A 19,326-nucleotide genomic window follows, 5' to 3' on the forward strand; every position below is an offset into this window, starting at 1 on the left:
GCCGGGGGATGGGGAGCGGGGAGGGATGCGGGGTGGCGAGAGGATGGGATGGGGGGTGTCCCGAGGGATGAGGGAAGGGAAGGGGACGAGGGAAGGGAACATCTTTGCCGAGCGTTCCCGGGGGGGGCCGCGGCCGCCGTAACCTCAACAGATGCGGGGCCCCCGCACAATGGGATCAGCGGCGGCACGTGGCCGGCGCAGACAATGCCCTGCACCCCCCGGGGGTCCCGCGGCCCCGGGGGAGCCCGGACCGTGTCCCCCCTTCCCCGGGGCGCCCACCGGCCCCTTTGTGCGGGTGCCGGGACCTGTTGGAGCCATCTGTCAGGGGGGGCCCGCAACAGGCAGATTTATCGGCCGCAATCTGTTCGTGCCGCCCGGCCCGCGCGCCGGGAAGGGAGCCACGGAGCCGCCTAATGAATTAATTAGTATTCCCCGTAATCCCGGGCTGCCGGGGCCGCGATTCCGAGCGCTCCGGGGCCATGGGGAAGGGTCCCGCGCGGGGACGCGGGGATTTGGGGAGCAGCGGATGGATGGGGGAAGTCAGGGAGGTGATTTTTGGGGTGTCACCGCTGTCCCCCCCCCCTTTCAGCCCGGCTGCTGCAGAGGGGCGCAACTCCTGCCCCAAGCTGGGGGACCCCCAGGTCCGAGGGCTTCCCCAGTCCTCAGACCAAGTTAAACGACCCAGGACCCCAGAAATTTCGGGGGGGTGTCTTTTTTCCGCCCCCCGCTCTCCCTTCTCGGGGGCTGCCGAGCCTCCAGGTCCATTCCCCCGCCTGTCCCCAGCTCGGCCGGGCCCCTTCTGGCTCTACCGAGCGATAATTACTCCCCTTCGCTCTCTCATTACAGCCGGGAGGGGGTCGCAGCCCCCGCGCCCACCCCCAGCACCCGGGTGGGAGCCGGTGTCACCCTCGGTGTCACCAGGGCAGTGCCCAGCAAGGGGGGGCGGCGGGTGGGGACACCCCCAGGCCTGTGGCACTGGTGGCACCGTCACATCGTGTCTTGGGGGATGCGGACCCCCGGGGGCTCCCCCGAGGAGGGGGCTGAGTGTCGGGGGCTGTCCTGGGGCTGGGCAAACTGGGGGGGCCCATGCGGGGGTGTCCGTCCGGGGGGATCCATCCATGGGGGTCCATCCAGGGATTCCCGAGGGTCCCCCCCGCCCCGCCAGTCCCCAATCCCGGGACGCTCGGGCGCTGCCGTCGGGGTCCCGGTGGGGCCGCGGGAGGAGCCGGGCCCGGTCACTCCCCCCGTGGGAGGAGCCACGCGGGACCCGCGGCCGGGCAGGAGCCGCGGGCAGCGCGGAGCTCTCAAAACCGCCCGAGCGCGGAGCCGCCGGTGCCCGCTGCGCTCCCGGTGCCGCTCGGCGGGAGCTGCCCGCGCCCCCGGGGCTGGCCCCGCCATGTCCCCGGGCAAGTGACACAAGTGACAGCGGGGGACTCGCTGCGGTGCCCAGGTAACGGCGGACCGGGACCCCCGGGGGTGCCCCCGACGGGGCTCCGCGGCCGCTCGGTGCTCCCGGTTCCCCCGGGATGGCGCGGGGGGCTCTGCCCCCGCGGAGGAGCGGCGGGACCCCGGCCCGGGGAGGGGTTGAGCCGCCGGGGGTGCGGGGAGAGGGGCGGGATGGGGCCACAGCCGCTCCCGCCGGTCCCCGTTGGGGACGGAGCCGCGGTCCCGGGGCCGGGCGGGGACACCGCGAGGGTGCGGAGACCCCCGGGCACGGCGGGGCCGGGGTCTCGCTGGGGATGGAGGTGGTGAAGGAGGCGACTTCCTCAGGCAATTCCCTCTTTGTGTAATTTCTTTCCGTTTTTTTTTTTTTTTGTTGTTGTTTTAAATCAATATTCTGCAGAAAGAAAGCAAAATCCCCTTAAAAATTCCAACGGGACTTCCAGAGAGAAAACTTTCCCTGGAAATGCCGGGCAGGGTAGGGGCGCGGGGCTCCCCTCGAGAAGGGAGCCCCAAACCCGGGGATTTCCTCCCGGGATGGATCCTGGTCCCCGGGAGCAGCGAGGGGAGGGAGGGCCCCCGAGGATGGGGGGGAAAAGGAACCCCCGGCTGCAATCTGGAGGGGTTTTGGGGCAGATCTGCAGCCTTTTGGGGCTGATCTCAGCGGGTCCATGCCTTCATCCCACCAGAGGGACTCGGGACCAGCCGGACCCATCCCCCCACCCCCAAAACGATCCTCCCTCCCACCCACCCGATTTCCCAGCCTCCGCCAGACCCCCGGTGCTCCGCCAGGAGTTAATTGGGGCTGCGTGGTCCTTTGGGGATACGACAGCAATTAACACCCTAATCCAGCCCGGGAGCCCCATCACGCATATTAAAAGTGGGATTTTCCGCGTGGGATGGTCGGGAAAGGGGAGCCGCGGCTCGGGCAGCACTTCCAGCAAAGCTGCTTAGGGGCTAAAGCTTTATGGAATGAGTCAGGGACGGTGATGGGATTTGAGGGGGCTGATTAATGGGGACCCGGGGCCTCTCCCGGTGCTGCCACCGAGGGGAACGGAGGCTCAGTGAAGGAAATTCTCAGACCGGGAATTCCCAGCCCCCTGTTGTCACCCCCAGTGTGACAGTCGGGGTGGAGGGCGCGACAGAAGGGATTCAGGAGTGGGAAAAACCCCGAGATGGGATGGTTGGAAGCCCTGGGGAAGGAGGTGCTGGAGCCCAGGGAGAGGCATCAGCGGTTCCCAGATGAAATCCAGTGGAAATTGAGGGGGAAATAGCGGAGAAAGGGAATCCGTGGGTGCCGGGAGCTGCTGCTGTGCCTGGAGGGAGATTTTCCCAACATTTTGAGGATTCTCCCTCTGGAACCCTTTCCCATGTCCCTGTCCCTCCCTTGCAGAGCTCGGGGATGCCCCAGAGCTGCGCCAAGCCCTCGGACATGGCCGAGCTCGTGAGCAGCCAGGGCTGGATGGACGAAATGCCGGGAGCCAAGGCCGAGCTGAAGGAGGGGGACACCAGGACAGGTCCCTTCGGGCTGGGGCCGGCCCTGACCGAGGAGCGCGACAGCGTGGAGGAGGAAGAGGAGGAGGAGGAGGAGGAAGACGGGGAGAAGCCGAAGAGGAGGGGCCCGAAGAAGAAGAAGATGACCAAGGCCAGGCTGGAGCGGTTCCGGGCACGGCGGGTCAAGGCCAACGCCCGGGAGCGCACGCGGATGCACGGCCTGAACGACGCCCTGGACAACCTGCGCAGGGTCATGCCCTGCTACTCCAAAACCCAGAAGCTCTCCAAGATCGAGACGCTGCGGCTGGCCAGGAACTACATCTGGGCCCTGTCCGAGGTGCTGGAGACGGGGCAGACGCCCGAGGGGAAGAGCTTCGTGGAGATGCTGTGCAAGGGGCTGTCCCAGCCCACCAGCAACCTGGTGGCCGGCTGCCTGCAGCTGGGCCCGCAGCCGCTCTTCCTGGAGAAGCACGAGGAGAAGGCCCCTGCCTGCGAGTCGTCCCTGGCTGGCCACTCCTTCGGCTACCAGGGGCTGCCCAGCCCCCCCTACGGCTCCATGGAGTCGCACCTGCTGCACCTGAAGCCGCCGGCCTTCAAGAGCCTGGTGGACGCTTCCTTCGGGAGCCACCCCTCTGACTGCTCCACGCCCCCCTACGAGGGGCCCCTGACGCCGCCCCTGAGCATCAGCGGGAACTTCTCCCTGAAGCAGGACGGGTCCCCGGACCTGGATAAATCCTACCCCTTCATGGCCCACTACCCCTCGGTCAGCCTGGCTGGAGCCCACGGACCCGGCTCCCACTTCCAGAGCTCCGTGCCCCGCTACGAGATCCCGCTGGATGTGAGCTACGAGTCGTTTCCACCTCATGTGGCCGGGCCCCAGCTCGGTGCCATCTTCAACGAGTAGTGGGGCCGGACAGGGGTTTGGGGCAGGGAGAAGTCGGGCGTGGAGCCGTTGCCAAGGCGGACACAGCCGGAGCGAGGGGAGGACACTCCGGAGCCGGAGTGAGGGACCCCGAGCATCTCTGCAGGACGCGGCCCTGGAGGTGGCCGGTGCCACCCTGCTGCTGTCCCCGCTGCTGTCCCCAGGAGCCACGTGAACCTTTCTGAGCTCTGAGTGGTCACTGCCGCGTCCCCCAGAGATGCTCCCGAAGGTGCTTCCCCTCCGGGATGTCCATCCTGACACTGGATCCAGCCCCATCCAGCCCTTGGAACATCCATGGCCGAGGCGGCTCCTCTCCCTCCCTGCTCGGGGCAGCGGGGTGGGGACACATCCCTGTCCCTGTCAGCTCCTGCTGCCCCTCGGGGTGACCGGTGTCCCTTCCCCGTGCTCCAGTGTGGTCATGGATTTCCCAGTCCAGCCGTGGCCGGGTGGGAATGAGCTGGACACTTGTGGGAAACCAAAATGGGAGATTTCCCACCCCAGGGAGAACCTTCTCCTGCTGCCATCATGGATGGAGGGACAGCACCCAGGGATGGAGGGACAGCACCCAGGGATGGAGGGACAATGTCCAGGGAGGGAGGGACAATGTCCAGGGATGGAGGGGCAGCGTCCAGGGACAGTGGTCCATCATCCAAGGTCAGTGGTCCATTGCCCAAGGATGGTGGCCCATCATCCATGGACATCCCAGTCCCTTATCCCAGGTCACCACAGTCCAGCCAGGCCCTGACCACCCCTGTGGCCATCCCTCCACTGCTCCCCTCCCGCTACCCGACCCCTTCAGAGCCCCCCCCGTGCCCCCCAACCCCACGGGATCGTCCACACACAGACCTGGAAACCCCGGATGGGATCCTGCTGATCCTTCCCAGAATCCCGACTGGAAAAGGAGCCACTGATCCCCTCTCCCGTTTGGGGCCTCTCCTCCTCTCGGTTCGTAGCATCCCCTGAGCGCCAACAAAAGCCTGTCTTAATTCCCTGCTTTATTTATTAATTACTGTGTGTGAGGGGTCCTAATTTATTTCCTCTCGTTTTCCACGGAAACCTGGGATGTGCCGAACGTTTTTCCCCCTCCGTCTTCCAGGCCCGTCGTGGGAATTCCCTTCGTGGAGACGTTGTGGTTTTTGCCGTGCTGGTGCTCCAGGGTTATTTATTAGCCATTATTTATTTAATTTATTTCCCTCCCCGCCCTCACCACCTGATTGTTTTTTCTGGTGATAAACCCCAGTATTTCCATATTTAATGCCAAACTCCGTATTTAACGGCCATTCCATGGATTTGGGAGGCGGATCCTGCCGGCAGCTCCCAACTCCTCCGCGAATTTTGAGACGAGCAATAACTTTTAAATACTATGCAACGATTTTTTTGGTTTTGTTTTTCAAAGAAAAGCCAGGCACCTATTTTTGATGTCCCCGTTGGCCAAATCTCCCTGGTTTTGTATAAAGTTGGGAATTTGGAGATGATTTGAGGTCCCTGCCCAGCCCCCGGGTCCTGGGGCTTCTTCCCTTTTGTACTGAAAATGTTTTATCCTTTTGTAAAGAGAGCAGATTTGGGGTTTTTAGCTCGAATAAAGTCGTGGTCTTGTTTCAAGCAGCTTTGCCCCGGGGCTGTTGTCTCCTTTTTTGGGGGGCTGGGGTGAGGGTGGGGGCTGCCAGAGGATCCCTGACCTTGGAGAAGGGCTCTGTGGGGTGCTGGGGGGATTCGGGGTACCAGGAATGGGGGCAGAGCAGAGCCCTGAGGGCACTGGGGGGAATTGGGGTAGAAGGAAATGGGGCACAGCACAGCCCTGGGGTCACAGGCAGATTTTTGGGGTGCGGGGCAGCCCTGGGGGTACCGGTGGGTGTGGGGAGCTGGGATGTGCCCCAACTGCTCCATGCAGGGACTCGGGGACACGTCCACGCAGGGGACACGGCCGTCCTGACTTCACCCCACCTCCTCCCCCGCAGCACCCCCGGGTCCCTCCGTCCCTCCGCAGCTGCGCCCCGACCCCTCGGCAGCGTCTGGCGGCCGTGGGGGCGCGTCCCCCCCGCGTCCCCTCGCGCGGGGACCCCGCTCCACGCGTCCCGCCCCGCTGTCCCCCGGCCCCGCGCCGGCTGTGCCGGAGCCCGGGGGAGCCGCCGCCGCTCGGCCCCGCAAGCTGCGCCCGGCTCGGGCTGAGGGCGGGGGGCTCTCCGGGGGCCCCCGCAGCTGCAGGCGGGCCGGGGGGGCCCCTGCGGGGCCGCTCCGAGCGAGAACGGGGCCGGGCACGGGGAGCACGGGGGGCACAGGGGGCACGGGCCAGGCAGGGGCTGGCGGGGAGCGGGGGGGACCTCCTGCGTCCCCCCCCAAAAAAGGGGAGCGGCGGATTTAGGGACAGGGCGGGAATAGGGATGCGCCGACCTGGGATGGAACTGCCTGGATTGGATTTGGGCGGGGTGGGTCTCACCCTGCCCCGCTCCGGGGGAGGAGTGGGACCCTTCCCGGCACGGACACAGGACACATAAAGGTGGCACCCACCCGCGTGTGCACAGAGGGACACGGACACCGGGCGGTGACACAGACACGGGGCTGTGACAGCGCTGCGAGGGCCCACACGCACCCTCAGCTCCGTGCCGGGCGCCCCCCACGCCCCCCCGCACCCCCGCGGTGGCAGCGGGGCCCCCCCAGCGACGCCCCGAGAGCCCTGGGCTGAGGACAGCGGCCACTGCCCGCCGGGGCCGAGGGTCCAGCTGTGCCCCCGGCCCCCCCGGCCCCTCTCCCGCTGGCCGGTGGCCAAGCCCCGCTCGGTGCCAGCTCCCCCGGGCGCGTGTGCGCCCGACAGCCGGGGCAGCGCCCTTCCAGCAGTCCCAGCCCGTGCCAGCAGGGCAGGAGCCGTGCCAGGCCGCCACTGCGAGGGCACAGCTGGCCCCCGGCTGGCGTGGGGAGGGGGGACGCAGCACCCGGGGGTGTGGGTGCCCCCCGTGTCCCCGCAGGACACCAGGACGGGGGGAGGGTTGGCACTGCTGAGGAGCTGAGAACGGGCGCACTCGCTGCACCCAGCCTGGGGGGCCTGGGGAGGGTCCCTCGTCCCCTCTGGGGGTCCCTGAACACCCCATAGCCCCCCAGCTCCTCCCAGGGGTCCCACAGGTGGGGCGGCACGGGGCAGGCGGGGTCGGGGGGCTGGGAAGGGCTCCCAGAGCGGCTTCCCCTCCCATCCCACCTGCGGAACTCCCGCGGGGGCCGTTGGGGTGTCCAGCCCTGGCCAAAGCCCGTGGAGGGGACTCCCTGTCCCACCCCCCCCGGGACAGCCCCGTTTGGGAGCCGCCCCCGGCCCCGGGGGTCACGGCTCGGGGTCGCCCTGGTTTCCCCGGCGGGGTGGGGGTGTCCAGGGCTGGATAATTGCTAAGTCCCCCGCAAGCCCGGCTTTCAGAGCTGTAATTCTGATATTTGTCTGTAATCTGATAACACCGCCGGCCATGAGCCCCTAATGTGCCCGGCTCGGGAAACCACGCGGATTTTCCCACTAAGCCGGGATATCGGGCTGCGGGGTCTTGACTTAATCGTCTTTTCCCCCGTGGGGACAGCAGATTTTGGCAACGAACTTTTCCTGCTGCTCAGAGTGGGGAGAGGAGCCACCGTGGTCCCGGGAGGATGGAGGCGGTGGCACCGCTGGTGACACCAGGGAACCGGGATGTGCCGGGAGGGGAACGGGGGTCAAACGGGGTCGTGCAAGGCCGTGACCCCCAGGTGCAAACCCCCATCACTGCCACCTCAGCGGCCCTCAGGAGCAGTTTCTTCTCTCCCTCAACCTGAGGAATTGATCCTGGATGTGGCTGTGAGGGTGGGGGGCTCCTGTGTGGGGTGTCCCATTCCTGCAGCATTTTCCATCCATCCGTCCATCCATCCATCCCTCCATCCATCCATCCCTCCATCCGTCCATCCATCCATCCCTCCATCCATCCATCCATCCCTCCATCCATCCATCCCTCCATCCATCCATCCCTCCATCCATCCATCCATCCCTCCATCCCTCCATCCATCCGTCCTCCATCCATCCATCCACCCATCCCTCCCTCCATCCATCCCTCCATCCCAGAGCCATCCCTCATCCACCCCCCACAGGCTGCGGTCCCCAGCCAGGGTGGGAATTGTGTCCTGCAATGTCACCGAGGGCTGGGAACACGAGCTGTCCCCAAATCCAGCAGGGCTAGGATGGGATCGGGGCTGTTCCCATCCCGGCGGCAGCACTGGGAGATCCCTGGAGCCCTCCCTGGCATCTGAGAGACACCAGGAATTCCATCCAGCCGCTTCCCTGGCTGGGACGTGGGAGATGGCAGCTGCCAATGCAAACCCTCTCAAAACCCCGGGGTCTGGTTATTTTTTTTCTGTTCTAATACAAGTTCAGGAAGCTCCCGGCTTAATCCGTACCAGATAAACCAACAGCGCAGAGATTTGGAGTTATTGACGAAGTCTCTGCTCAGGCGAGATTAGAGCTCGGCTTAACGATGTTGCAGGAGGGTTTGGGGACGCTTTAATCAGAATTTGTACAGGAATAATCCCATCTTTAAACTCGTCCCCGGGCCAATCCCTCCCAAGTTGTAATCAGGCGGGAGCCTCTCGGATGAAGAGGCCTCGGGGGTGTTTCCAGCCCAAATGAGTCGGGGGGAGCTCACGCTGGCAGAGAGGAGATTCAGATGGGATACTGGGGAGAAATTCCTCCCTGTGAGGGTGGGCAGGCCCTGGCACAGGGTGCCCAGAGGAGCTGAGGCTGATCCCTGGAAGTGTCCGAGGCCAGGCTGGACATTGGGGCTTGGAGCAGGCTGGGACAGTGGAGGTGACCCTGTGACCCTGCCCATGGCAGGGGTGGCACTGGATGCTCTTTAAGGTCCCTCCCAGCCCAAACCATTCCAGCATTCCCGGATTCGAGCATCCCAGGGCTCGATGATTCCCACGGAATCCCTGCACAAACCCCATAAATCAAAACTAATCCGTGAAGCGAAACCAGCACCGAGACCCGGCTCCGCGATTTCCCCCAACCCCTCCACGAGCTCCTCTCCCGTGCCTCAGTTTCCCCCCGGGATTCACCGGAGCCTCGCCCGGCTCCAGCGCCCGGCGGGGACGCGGCGGCTTTTGTGGCTCGGCGGCGCTTTCAGGGAGCACAAAGGGGCCCCGGCGGCACAGATGGAGCCTTTCAGAGGGGACCCGGGCTCCTTTCGCCGTCTGCCGCCGGGCGCTGCCTCCCGCCGCAATCCCCCTTAATTGAATCCACACTTTCATAGCTCATTACCCCCCTGATGGATTGGATTAGCGGGGGCTGCGCCCGCCGGCCCCGCCGGGGAACAGTTGGCTGCTCCTCGCTGCTCGGCGTCCCCGCGGGCGGCGGCACGAGGGTGCCAGGGGGCCCCGCGGGCTCCTGGCCATGAGCAGCAGCGCGGGGGCAACGGACGCGACCCCGGCTTGGGTCCCCAACGGCCCGGGCCAGCTGCGGGCCAGCGGCGCCGGCACCGCCTCGGCATCCCTGGATTCACCGGGACGAGTCCCAGGGACCTGGATGTGCCCCCACTGTGCCACGGCCGGGGTGGGCGCAGTGCCCTCCCCGCGCTCCTCCCCGTGTCCCCACCTGGGTGCATCAGAGGATGCGCTGTGGGGTGTCAGAGCCCTTGAGGGGCAAAGTTTGGGGTGCTGGATCCCCCGGAGCAAGAAATTTGGGGTGCTGGGACCCCCCAGGCGATGCACCGGGGGTCTGGGTTCGCGGCTGTTGGATCCTAGGAACAACCCCTGGAACGGGAGGGGCGCGGGAGCAGCTCCAGACCGGGGGATCAGCGCCCTCCCCCTGCCCTTCGGGGGGCTCGCGGCAGCGCAAGGAGGGGGCTCTGCCTCCCCCCGCCCCAAAACGCGGGCAGGACCCCGGCACGAGCCGCCCCCTCCCTGTCCCCGTGTCCATATGGGACCAACGGCCGCCGCTCCCTCATTAACCCCTGCTCCGGGGGGACCCCCGGCCCAGCTGCCAGCGATGCTCCGGGGGTCTCGGGGGGAGCTCTGCTCTGCTCTCCCCCTCCCCTTCCATCCCCGGGATAAATCCCTGTTAAAAAGGAAGATTTGCCATCCCAAAAACCTGGCTGGGTCCTACCCCGGCCGCGGCGGGGCCCGACCCCTCCCCGCTGCACCCCTGGGCTGGGGGGATGCTCCAGGGGCTCCCTCCCTGCTCACGAATCCCCCCGCGCACATCAGGGTTGGGTGTTTTGGGGTCGTTTCTCCGTTAATTTGGTGCTCAGGGCTGGGGTGGAGGGTCATGAGACCCCTCGAGGGCTCCCAAAGGCAGGGCAAGACCCTCGCTCCCCACCCAGGCTGTGCCTGGGGACGGGGCAGAGCGTGGGGCTCATGACTGGGGTCATTTCTGCCTCCCTGGCAGCCCTGAGCCCCCCGCCGGGGTTTTTTCGGGATCGACCCAGCGGTGCCGCTCCGGGGGCTGGATCCAGCGGAGATCCCGTCCCGCCGCGGCTGAGGAGCGCCGGGGGCATAAATGGTTTAGCAAATCCCCCTCCGCATCCTCATCCTCTTAGGTCGAGGTGGAGCCGGGCGCTCCCGGAGCAGATGTGGCCGGAGCCCCATCGGGGCAGTTACGGCCGGATCGGTTACGGGAGGGATTAGGGAGGCTCCGCGCCGCGTCCCGGTCCCCGGGGCCGCTCGGATTAGGGTCTAAAGCCGCGGGCTTTGCCTGGCGGGGGCTCAGCTGGAGCCCGAACCCTCCGCATCCTCACTGCGCGCAGCGCTAATGGAGCTGCCGGGGAAACGCTGCCCGGCCTGAGCCGGGAGAAATCCCGCAGGGATCTCTCAGGGAGCCGTTTCCAAGGGGGACAACGAGGCGGGACCCAGCGGAGCAGCTGCGGCAGGGACGGGAGGGTGACAGAGCGGTTCCTCCGCCCGGGACCCCGAGTATTCCGCACACCTCCTAAAAACAGGGAGAAGGGGTCCCTCCTGTTTCTCTGGGATCTCTCCGGGATCTCCCCTGGCCCCGGGCGGGGGGATGATCCCGGGATTCCACGGCCAGCCGCTCCTTCCTCCTTCTCTCCCAGCTCCCTGTGCTCAGCAGAGCGCGGGAAAAAGGGGGAAAGAAGGGGAAAAACCGGGGAAACACGGGGGGGCAAACCCAATAAAACACATGAAAAACGGGGAAAAACGGGAAAAATCCACTCCGTGTGCGCTTTGGGGGGAGCCCAGGGGATACCCCCATATTTCCCCACCTGGAAGCGGGGGTCAAAGCCCCCCGAGTGTCCCCGCGAGCTCAGCTGTGCCAGAGACACCTGGGCAGCCCCGGAGCCCCTCGCGGGGAGCGCCCGCTCCCCCTCCGCGCGTCCCCGGCTGCCTCAGGTGGGGGACGCGGCCGCGCAGGGTCTCCCCCCCGAGAGGCAGCGCTGTCCCCGCCAGGCGCGGAGCTGGGGGGCCCCGGAGTCCCCGAGCTGGCAACAGATGGCTGGAGGCAGCTTGCTGACACCTGCCCCTCCTCTCCTGCCCTGCCCTTTCCTCGCCGCTCGCTCTGTCTCATTTCCCCACACGGGGGGCGAGGCCCGGGGTCCCCCCGCGCTGCCCCCTCGGCCCGAACCGGGAGCGGGACCCCGGGGCAGGGAGCTGTGGAGGGATGTGCCGGCCCTGGGGGCTCCCAGGGGTCCTGGGGATGGGGGGAGGAGGTTGAGGTGCCTCTGCCGGCTCCACGCGGGGGTTTTGGGGGGGCATGGGACCCAGCCACGGGGAGTTCTGCTGTTCCACCTGACCTTGGATGCCTCACACTCGACCCGGTGCAGGCACGGGGGGGCCTCAGCCCGGCAGGGACCTGGAAAAATGCCCAGCGCGGCCGTCCCTGCTCTCCCCAGGGCCGGGGACAGCCAGAGGGGTCCCTTCTGAGTGCACACAAAGGCAGAGCAGCTCCCCAGTATCCCCTGAGCACCTCCAAGCCCCTGCTCCAGTGTCCAGCGCCGCACCCCCCCCGCGGCAGCCGCCCAGGACCCTTCCCTGCCAGGTTTTGCCTCCGTTCTCCCCAGGAATGGGTGTCGGAAGAGCAATTTCCCACCGCCCCTTCCCCGAGGACGCGGGGCCGGGGCTCTGTGTAAACCTGGGGGGGGGTACCGGGGATGTTTGGCATCAACGAGGGTGAGATTTGGCATCCAGGAGGCTGCCGGAGCTGCTGGCAGGGATGGCAGGGATGGCAGGGAGGAGGAGCCGGGTCCTGTACCAGAGGGGGCAGGAACCACCCGCTGCCGAGAGCTCCCGGACGGGCTGGAGGCTCCTGGAGCATCCCCGTCCCACAGCTCTGCCCTGCCCGGTGCCCTCCCCAGCTGGCCCGGGCCACCCTGGCCATGGCCCCAGCGCTGGATCCCTCAAATGACTCCACAATCACCCCCCGTGACACCCCTGCTCCGGGGGACACCACCCGCCCCCAGTCCGGGCCCCCCCCAAAGCCGCCCTCTCCCCGATTTCCCAGCGCATTTCTATAAATCAAGCTCTGGCATTCCCCCCCTCCCCCGCGGCGGGGTTTGGGGGTCACCTGTGACCCCTGGCAGATGGTGCGGGGACTCCCAGCCCTGCCCAGGAACTGCTGCAGCCGGACCATCTGTCAGGCAGCTCCGAGCTCCCGGCTCCCGCCCGGCCCCACCACCCTGGGACCCCCCGACCGCCGGCCCCGCCAGCCCGGGGGTGCAGCAGGAGGGGACGGGGGCAGCGGGGGGAGCTGGTGGCTGTCACTCCCCCCCCGGCACCCCCCAAATCCGGGGGTGAGTGGGGGGCTGTGGGATCCTGGTGCCTCGGGGCGGGTGGGGGTCTTGTCCCGAGCGTGGGGCGTCATCTCCACTGCCCGGCCCGGGGAAGGGGGTGGGGGTCCGGGGAGTGCCGGCCTGGGGGTCCCGCTGCTCCCCCGGGCTCTGCTTTGTCCCCCTGAGGGCGGTGCTGGAGCACCTGGAGCCCTGAGCCGCCCCAGCTGGGGGGGGTTTGGGGGTCTCTGGGGAGCCGCGGCCCCCGGGGAGAGCTCAGCTGGGCAGGGGTGGGGGAGGCACCCGGGGCAGAGCCGAATTCCCGGGAAGGGGCCCCGGGGAGAGGCTCCGGGGGACAGAGCTCCGGGGACCGGCGGTGTGCGGGGGGACAAAGCCTCGGGGGGCTCAGAGAGGGGGTGGGGGCACAAACAGAGGGAGAAATGGGGTGCGGGGTGGATAAAGGGGGAGCCGCAGCTCCTGCCCCCGGAACCCAACGCTCCCGCAGCCAGGACAGTGTTTATTCCGCTCAGAATCCTCCTTTCCGTGCCAAATCCTTCCCTTCCCGCCGCTCTTCCGCCGAGACCGGGCCCGCGGCTCGCGGTGGGGGCTGGGGGTGTCCCGGTGGTCCCGCCGCCCCTCCCAGGCCCCTCCGGGCCCCCGGCCCGGGCCCGCAGCGCGGCCGCTCCCGTCCCGCGGCCGGACCGGCCCCAGAGCGGGCGGTGCTCGCCCCACAGCCGTCCCCCCCTCAGGGTGACATCACGTAGGCGGTGGCGATGAACCTCCTGCCGCTGCCGTAGGTGGACTTGGTCCAGGGGTAGGTCTGGACGCTGAGGCCGTGCCCGCCCAGGCTCAGGTGACATCTGTGGGGACACTGACTGTCACCGCCCTGCTCCGTCCCCGAGCCCCAAACTCAGGGCAAGCCCCAGCTCTGATGGGGTTCAGGGAGGCCGTGCCAGCCCCAGGGCCGGGCTCAGGATGGACAGATGGACACAGGGGCAGTACTCACGCCCGGCCGGGCCGTGCGAGGAAGCAGAGGGAGTAGAGGCCGAACTCGAACTCGGGGCTGCAGCCGATGAAGGCCGACCCCACCTCTTTGTAGAAGCCATCCCAGCTGAACTGGAGCCCCAGCACGTCAGGGTACGTGTCCCACTGCAGAGGGAGGGGGGTTTGGGGTCACACCTCCGGCCCCACTCGGCTCTGGGGGCAGCCGGGCTGGGAATCCACACCCAGCCCATCCGGGAATCCTCACAGCCCCTCCATGGGGGATCCAGAGCAGCTCCCAGCCGGGCTGAGGGGTCCCGGCAGAGTCCCCTGGCCTCAAATCTCTCCCTCATGGCTTGGGAGCCCCTCTTGCCCCTGGCATTGTCTGTCCTGGCCCTTCCCACCCCACTCCACCGCAGGACACGCGGGGGAACAGCGGGGATGGGGCAGAGGGAGCACCCCTGATGCTGTGGGGTCATCCCACTGGGATGGGATTTGGGGTGCCCCGGACCTCTCCGGGAGCTCTCACCGGCCCGTTGAAGTTGTGGCTGAAGTAGTTGACAACCCCCTGCTTTTCCAGGAGGTAGAAGCGGATCCAGTTGTGAAATCCAGACACTTTTCCCTTTTTCACCTCCCCTAAACACAGACGGGATCCCGGGATGAGCCCCCGGCCCGGCGCCGCGCACGGCCCGGCCCCGGGGAGGGCTGTACCTGAGAACACGTGCTCGAAGCCGCTGGAATCCTGTTCTCCATCCCCTCGGGAGTAGAGGCCGAACCACATCTCCTTCAAATCCTGCACGAACTCCTGCTCGGAGCCGTAGCGATCTGCAGGGAAAGGTGGGAGCACCGGGAGAGGCAGAGCTGGGGTTCCCCATCCCTTCCCCGCTCCTGTCCCTCAGGAATTCTCAATTCCCTTTGGGATTCCCCCATTCCCCAGCCCTGCCCTGCTCCAGCCTCACTTTTTCCCCGCAGAAAGGTGAAGAGTTTCTTCATGAGCTCTGTTTTCATCACCTCCTCGAGGAAACGGTCCTGCTCCCGCAGCTCCTCGGCCGTCACCTCCTCCTCCCTGCCCGTGGCCCTCTGGTAATTATCCAGCAGCTTAATGAAGCTGGCGTAGGTGGGCTTGGAGAAGAGCTCCTCGTTCACGTATTTGTAGAGCCTGGGGGAGAGCGGGGCCGGGGAATTGCAGCTCCCTTCCCCAGCCAGCCCAGCTCTGGGTCACTGTCCCTCCCCCGGTGCCACTCACGGCTGCGGGGACCGGTCCTGTTTGTCCCCAGTCTCGTCGGGGCCTGCATGGTGCTGGGGGTTGAGGGTGATGTCGCCGGGCCGGGCTTTGTTGTGATCCACCCCATAAAGCTGCTCCGAGAGCTCCAGCAGCTCCTGGTCCGTGATGGAATCGCGGCTGCTGGAGAATCCGTCTGTGGGGACAGGCAGGGATTGAGGACAGCTCTGGGATCCATGGAAAAGTGTGGGGGATCCAGCAGGATCCATGGAGAAGTGAGGATGTCCCTGTTGGGACATGGGGGATCCCAGGATATGGAGGCTTAAGGGGTGCAAGGGGGGGTCCCGGCCCTCACTGACCCCAAGCCCTGGGGACAGGAGGTGGCCATGGGGACATGGGAAGCATCAGTCCCTGTCTCCCACATCCACTGGGATCATTCCCCTCCCCATTTCCCACGTTTTAGGTGGGAAGGTGATGCAAACCCAGCTGGCTCCTGCCCCCAACTCCGGGGAGGGGACAGCGCTGCTGGCAAGGGGGTGACACCCCGAGGAAGAGGGGGGGGACCCCCTGAGGCGCTTGAGGGAGGTTTCATCCCTCCTCACTCACTGCGGGTTCGAGCTTCATCCTCGGCCCCTTCCCCACCTGCAGAACCGACAGGAAAAGGAGCTCAGGGGGATGGGGACACCCTGGGGACTGCCCAGGAGCCTGCAGAGGCTTGGGACCAACCCCTGGCACCCTCAGCAGGGGGAAGGGACACCCCAAATCCCTGTCCCCGGGTGCTCACCGGGCCCACAGTGCCTCTCGTAGTCCTCGCAGCAGTTGTGGTGTCTCTCGCACTCGGGGTGACAGTGACACTCGTCCTCCTCGCTGAAGGGCTCCCCGCAGCGTCCCTCGCAGGAGTCGGGGGCCGTGTACAGGTCTTTGGGGACACAAACAGGGGGTGGCCCTCAGGAGGGGCTGAGTGCAGCCACCCCCTCACCTGGAGCATCCCCACCCTGCCCTCTGTCCCCTCCCGGGACAGCCCTGGGGTTCTCCTGCAGCCCCGGAGCCATCCGGGCTCTTTGTCACCAGGGTCACTCCTGGTGGGTGTCACCGCGCCGGGGTGACACCAGGGAGCACCTCGTGGGTGCCCCCCTGGAACTGCTCCCTGTGATTCACCGCGGGATGAGCCTGAGCGCCCCGGGCCCCGCTGGAGGAGCTGCCGCATTCCAGGCACCCTCGTTTGCGTCCTGGCCACCCTTCCTCCTGCTGGGAAAACTGGGAAAACTCCTTCCCGAGCTGTTTGTAACAAATGAGTTGTTGAGCACCTGCTGTGTGACGCAGGGCAGCAAAGCAAAGCTAAAAATAGCAGCAATGACGCTTTGAAGGGGACAAGGGACACTCTCAGAGAGACGAGGGACACTTGTCACGGAGCAAAGAGGAGCTGGAGGTCACCAAGGGGTTGGGATTGTCCCCAAGGAAGGAGCTCCCTGCTCCTCGTCAGCTCCTGATGGGAGGAAGGGGACAGAAGGAGCCAAAAAGCCACCTCAGCAGGAGGGTGGCCCTGTGCCAGCAGGGTGGCCCTGTCCCAGGCCGTGCCAGCAGCCGTGTCCCAGCCGGCAAAGGGATCCCTGGAGCAGAGGGCGTTGCTTTCCCTGGCGGAGCCGCAATCTCCCGGCATCTGAGGCACCGCGGGGTTGCCCAACTCGGGCGGGTGAAACGTGGCCCCGGGGCAAACCCCGATGCGACACAACCTGTCCCGGGACATCCAGGCGATGACAGTGACATCCAGGCCATGAGGGTGACATCAAGCTCCCCGGCACCGCCGCCTTCCCTCGGCACCCGCGTTGTTTGTTCCCTTCGTCACTTCACCCCAATTATTTGTGCCCGGTGACGTCACCTGGGCCCTGCAGGTGCTGAGGGACCCCTTGGCCCCCCCGGACCCCCCGGCCCCAGCTCCTGGGGGTGTCCTTGGCTTGGTTTTCCCTCTTGGCTTCCCATTCCCTGCAAATCCACTCCAAATAGGAGGGGTTTAGCAGAGGGGCTCTCCAGGTGCTCCCGGAGCCCACGAGAAGAACTGGGACAGCTCCCAGGGCAGGGACATCCCATGGATCGCGTGGTCAGCAACGCTGGCGGTGCCCAGACCCCCCAGTCTGCCCAGTCCCAGCCCAGCAGCCGAGCCTCCCCCCCCATTCCCAGACACATCCCAGATCGGCGCTGGGATAAATCACCCTGGATCACTCATCCAGGCTCCTTTTCCAGCAGCAATCCCGGCGGGATTGTGCAAGGCAGGAGCTGCCCACACACCCCCGTCACCGCCGAGCCGGTCCCGGTGCCGGTCCCGTGTGGCCCGGGGCTGTCACAGCAGCCCGAGCGTGTCCCAGCAGGGCCCCGACCCCGCGCTGCGGTGACTCAGCGGGGCCGGGAGCGCTGCGGAGCCCTCGGAGGGGCGGGCTCAGCATCATCCCAAATCCCGAATCCCAAATCCCGAATCCCACGGGGGGGCCGAGGGGTCTCAGGGCAGGGGAATGGCTCCTCCTCCTCCTCACTCAGACAGGACCCAAAATCCCTAAATCGACCCTAAATCGCTGCAGGGCCCTTGGCTGCCCCTGATGGGGTGATCGGAGAGGCTGTTGGGGCTTTTGGGAGATTTTTGGGGCTGCGGGGAGAGCTGGAAGTGCCACAAGGATGGTGGCCGGGACAGGAGGACGTGGCACATCCACACTCAACCACGCCGGGGATATTTGGCTGGTCCAGCCAGAGGAGTTTTTTTGGCTGGTCCTGCCCAAAGATTTTCTCTGGCTGCACAAAGCACACAAATATTTCTCATTCTCAGGGACCAGACCCCTCCTTCCCCTCCCAAACTCATTTTCACTTCTGCCAAAAAGGCCTTCTGGCCCAGGAGAGGGGGGGTTGTTCCCTGCCCAGCTCCATCCTCCCAGCAGTGGCGAGGTGACGGAGCTCTCCCAGTGCTCCCAGTTTGGCTTCGGGCAAGGGGATGAGTCACAGCTCAGCCAGAGCTGCGTCCCCAAGCCCCTGGCCTGACTCAGGACCTCGTTCCTCCAGGAAAACACGGATCAAAACCCAAGCCGGCCTCCAAAAGGGACCATTTGAAGGACAAATAAACCTGGAACAGAGCTGTGGACAGCCTGAGCTTCCCAAATCCTCCGTTCCTGGTCTCCAGACCCACACGTGACCCCTGTCTGTGGGATAATCAGGGAAAATCTCCCGCCGCCCACACAAGTAGAAGTGAAGTGGTTCCAGGTCCACCAGACTGGTCCATCAGGTGACCACGAGCCAGCCGAGCTTCCCAGCCACCTTCACCCCGGGTTTTCCTTCTGGAACAACTCAGGACTCACACGGAGCCCTTGGGAAACTCCTGCTCCCAGCCTGACTCAGACTTGGAGCTTCTCCTGTGCGCTGGCCTTGCAAAATTCCTCATCTTTCATCCCAAGGGGACTCGGCCGCTCCTGGGACATCAGATACGGGCTCCTGGCAGCGTCGGGGGTGATGAAATCCCATCCTCATCAGTGGATCACAGTTCATGATTTGTGCAAGAACTCGGCAGTGCCAGCACCACCTCATCCCCATGGGATCCCAGGAGCCAAATCCTGGCGGCTGCGAGCTCCTCCTTAAAGCCAGAGCTCCTCTCCCTCGGCCCCCTCGAGCCTCTCCCGGGCACCACGGGGTGGGGAAGGGTGAGCAGCCCGGTCCGTGCTGCGCTTCCACCTGAGCAGCCCCAGTGGCTGCGGGAGGAAGGTGGATGTGGGATTGGAATTGGAAAATACCCAGCGGTATTTTTCCGTGGGTAAATGGAAAGGAGGAGCCAGAGGAGGGTTCCTTGTGCTTTGCGGGACCAAAGCAGGGCCAGACACACCAGGAACCAACTGGTGGGCCAGGCTGAGGACCAGGGAAGTTGGATAATCCACCCAGCATGGAAAATCGCGCTCCCCTTCCCCCGTGGAGCCCGGCTGGACCCGTTCCCAGCAGGACCCAGTTGTCCCAGTAGGGCTCAGTCCCTGGTTTAGGGCAGCGCTCCCAGCCCATCCCCTGGGAAGCCGCAGCCCTGGAGCCCCCGCGGCCCGGCCCCGCTGGTTACTCACGGCCGGACACGCAGCCCAGGGCAATTCCTGCCCCGAACAGGAGGATCCAGGTCTCCATCGTCCCTCGGGAGGCGGGATGGGCGTCCCGGGAGCGGGTTGGGAATGCCGGAGCTCCCCGGCGCTCCCTGCTATTTGTGGGTCCCGCGGGAGAGGAGGGAGGGGCGTGATGGCAGCGAGGGCTCCACGGGCGGGCTGCACCCAAACTTCCCCAAAACTCATTAAGCGCGTGGTTAATTACAGGCTGCCCGCAGTGGGAGGAGGGCTGGTAAATCCAGAATCCCGGGGTTGCTCCACAGCTCCCGTGCCTGACCCCCGGGGGTGGCCGAGGCTGAGGGGGAGCGTCCCGGGGGGGCTTTGCCCACCCACGGGGGGCTGAACTGGGGACCAGGGGCACCCCCGGGTCCCTCACTGGGCCTCACGCTCCGGGCAACTGGTGTGAACTGGGAGCAGCATGAACTGGGGGTAATGAGC

General features: G+C 66.3%; 2 protein-coding genes across 2 annotated transcripts; one reads left to right on the top strand and one right to left on the bottom strand.

Moving 5' to 3' along the window:
- Positions 1-1,292: 1,292 nt before the first annotated feature.
- Positions 1,293-5,461, top strand: NEUROD4 (neuronal differentiation 4). The gene is made up of 2 exons (XM_042023626.1): positions 1,293-1,450; positions 2,834-5,461. The coding sequence occupies exon 2, from the start codon at positions 2,843-2,845 to the stop codon at positions 3,836-3,838; it is 996 nt and encodes a 331-aa protein (XP_041879560.1). The 5' UTR covers positions 1,293-1,450; positions 2,834-2,842; the 3' UTR covers positions 3,839-5,461.
- Positions 5,462-13,067: 7,606 nt separating this feature from the next.
- Positions 13,068-19,027, bottom strand: ENDOU (endonuclease, poly(U) specific). Its single transcript, XM_042023629.1, has 9 exons — positions 18,856-19,027; positions 15,558-15,692; positions 15,380-15,415; positions 14,798-14,969; positions 14,511-14,710; positions 14,263-14,376; positions 14,081-14,187; positions 13,577-13,719; positions 13,068-13,430 (listed from the first exon to the last, which is right to left on the bottom strand). Exons 1-9 carry the CDS (start codon positions 18,911-18,913, stop codon positions 13,316-13,318), a joined length of 1,080 nt encoding a protein of 359 aa, XP_041879563.1. The 5' UTR covers positions 18,914-19,027; the 3' UTR covers positions 13,068-13,315.
- Positions 19,028-19,326: the final 299 nt, after the last annotated feature.

The sequence above is a fragment of the Corvus kubaryi genome, unplaced genomic scaffold, assembly GCF_017639235.1.
Source record: "Corvus kubaryi isolate FWS band 111438036 unplaced genomic scaffold, C.kubaryi_AGA036_p1.0 37253, whole genome shotgun sequence".
Taxonomy (NCBI): domain Eukaryota; kingdom Metazoa; phylum Chordata; class Aves; order Passeriformes; family Corvidae; genus Corvus; species Corvus kubaryi.

Coding starts and splice junctions, on each gene's coding strand:
- ENDOU (XM_042023629.1), bottom strand. CDS start 18,913: ATGGAGACCTGGATCCTCCTGTTCGGGGCAGGAATTGCCCTGGGCTGC. Junction 15,693..18,855: donor CCTGGGCTGCGTGTCCGGCC/GTGAGTAACCAG, acceptor GTGTCCCCAAAG/ACCTGTACACGGCCCCCGAC. Junction 15,416..15,557: donor CGAGAGGCACTGTGGGCCCG/GTGAGCACCCGG, acceptor TCGGTTCTGCAG/GTGGGGAAGGGGCCGAGGAT.
- NEUROD4 (XM_042023626.1), top strand. CDS start 2,843: ATGCCCCAGAGCTGCGCCAAGCCCTCGGACATGGCCGAGCTCGTGAGC.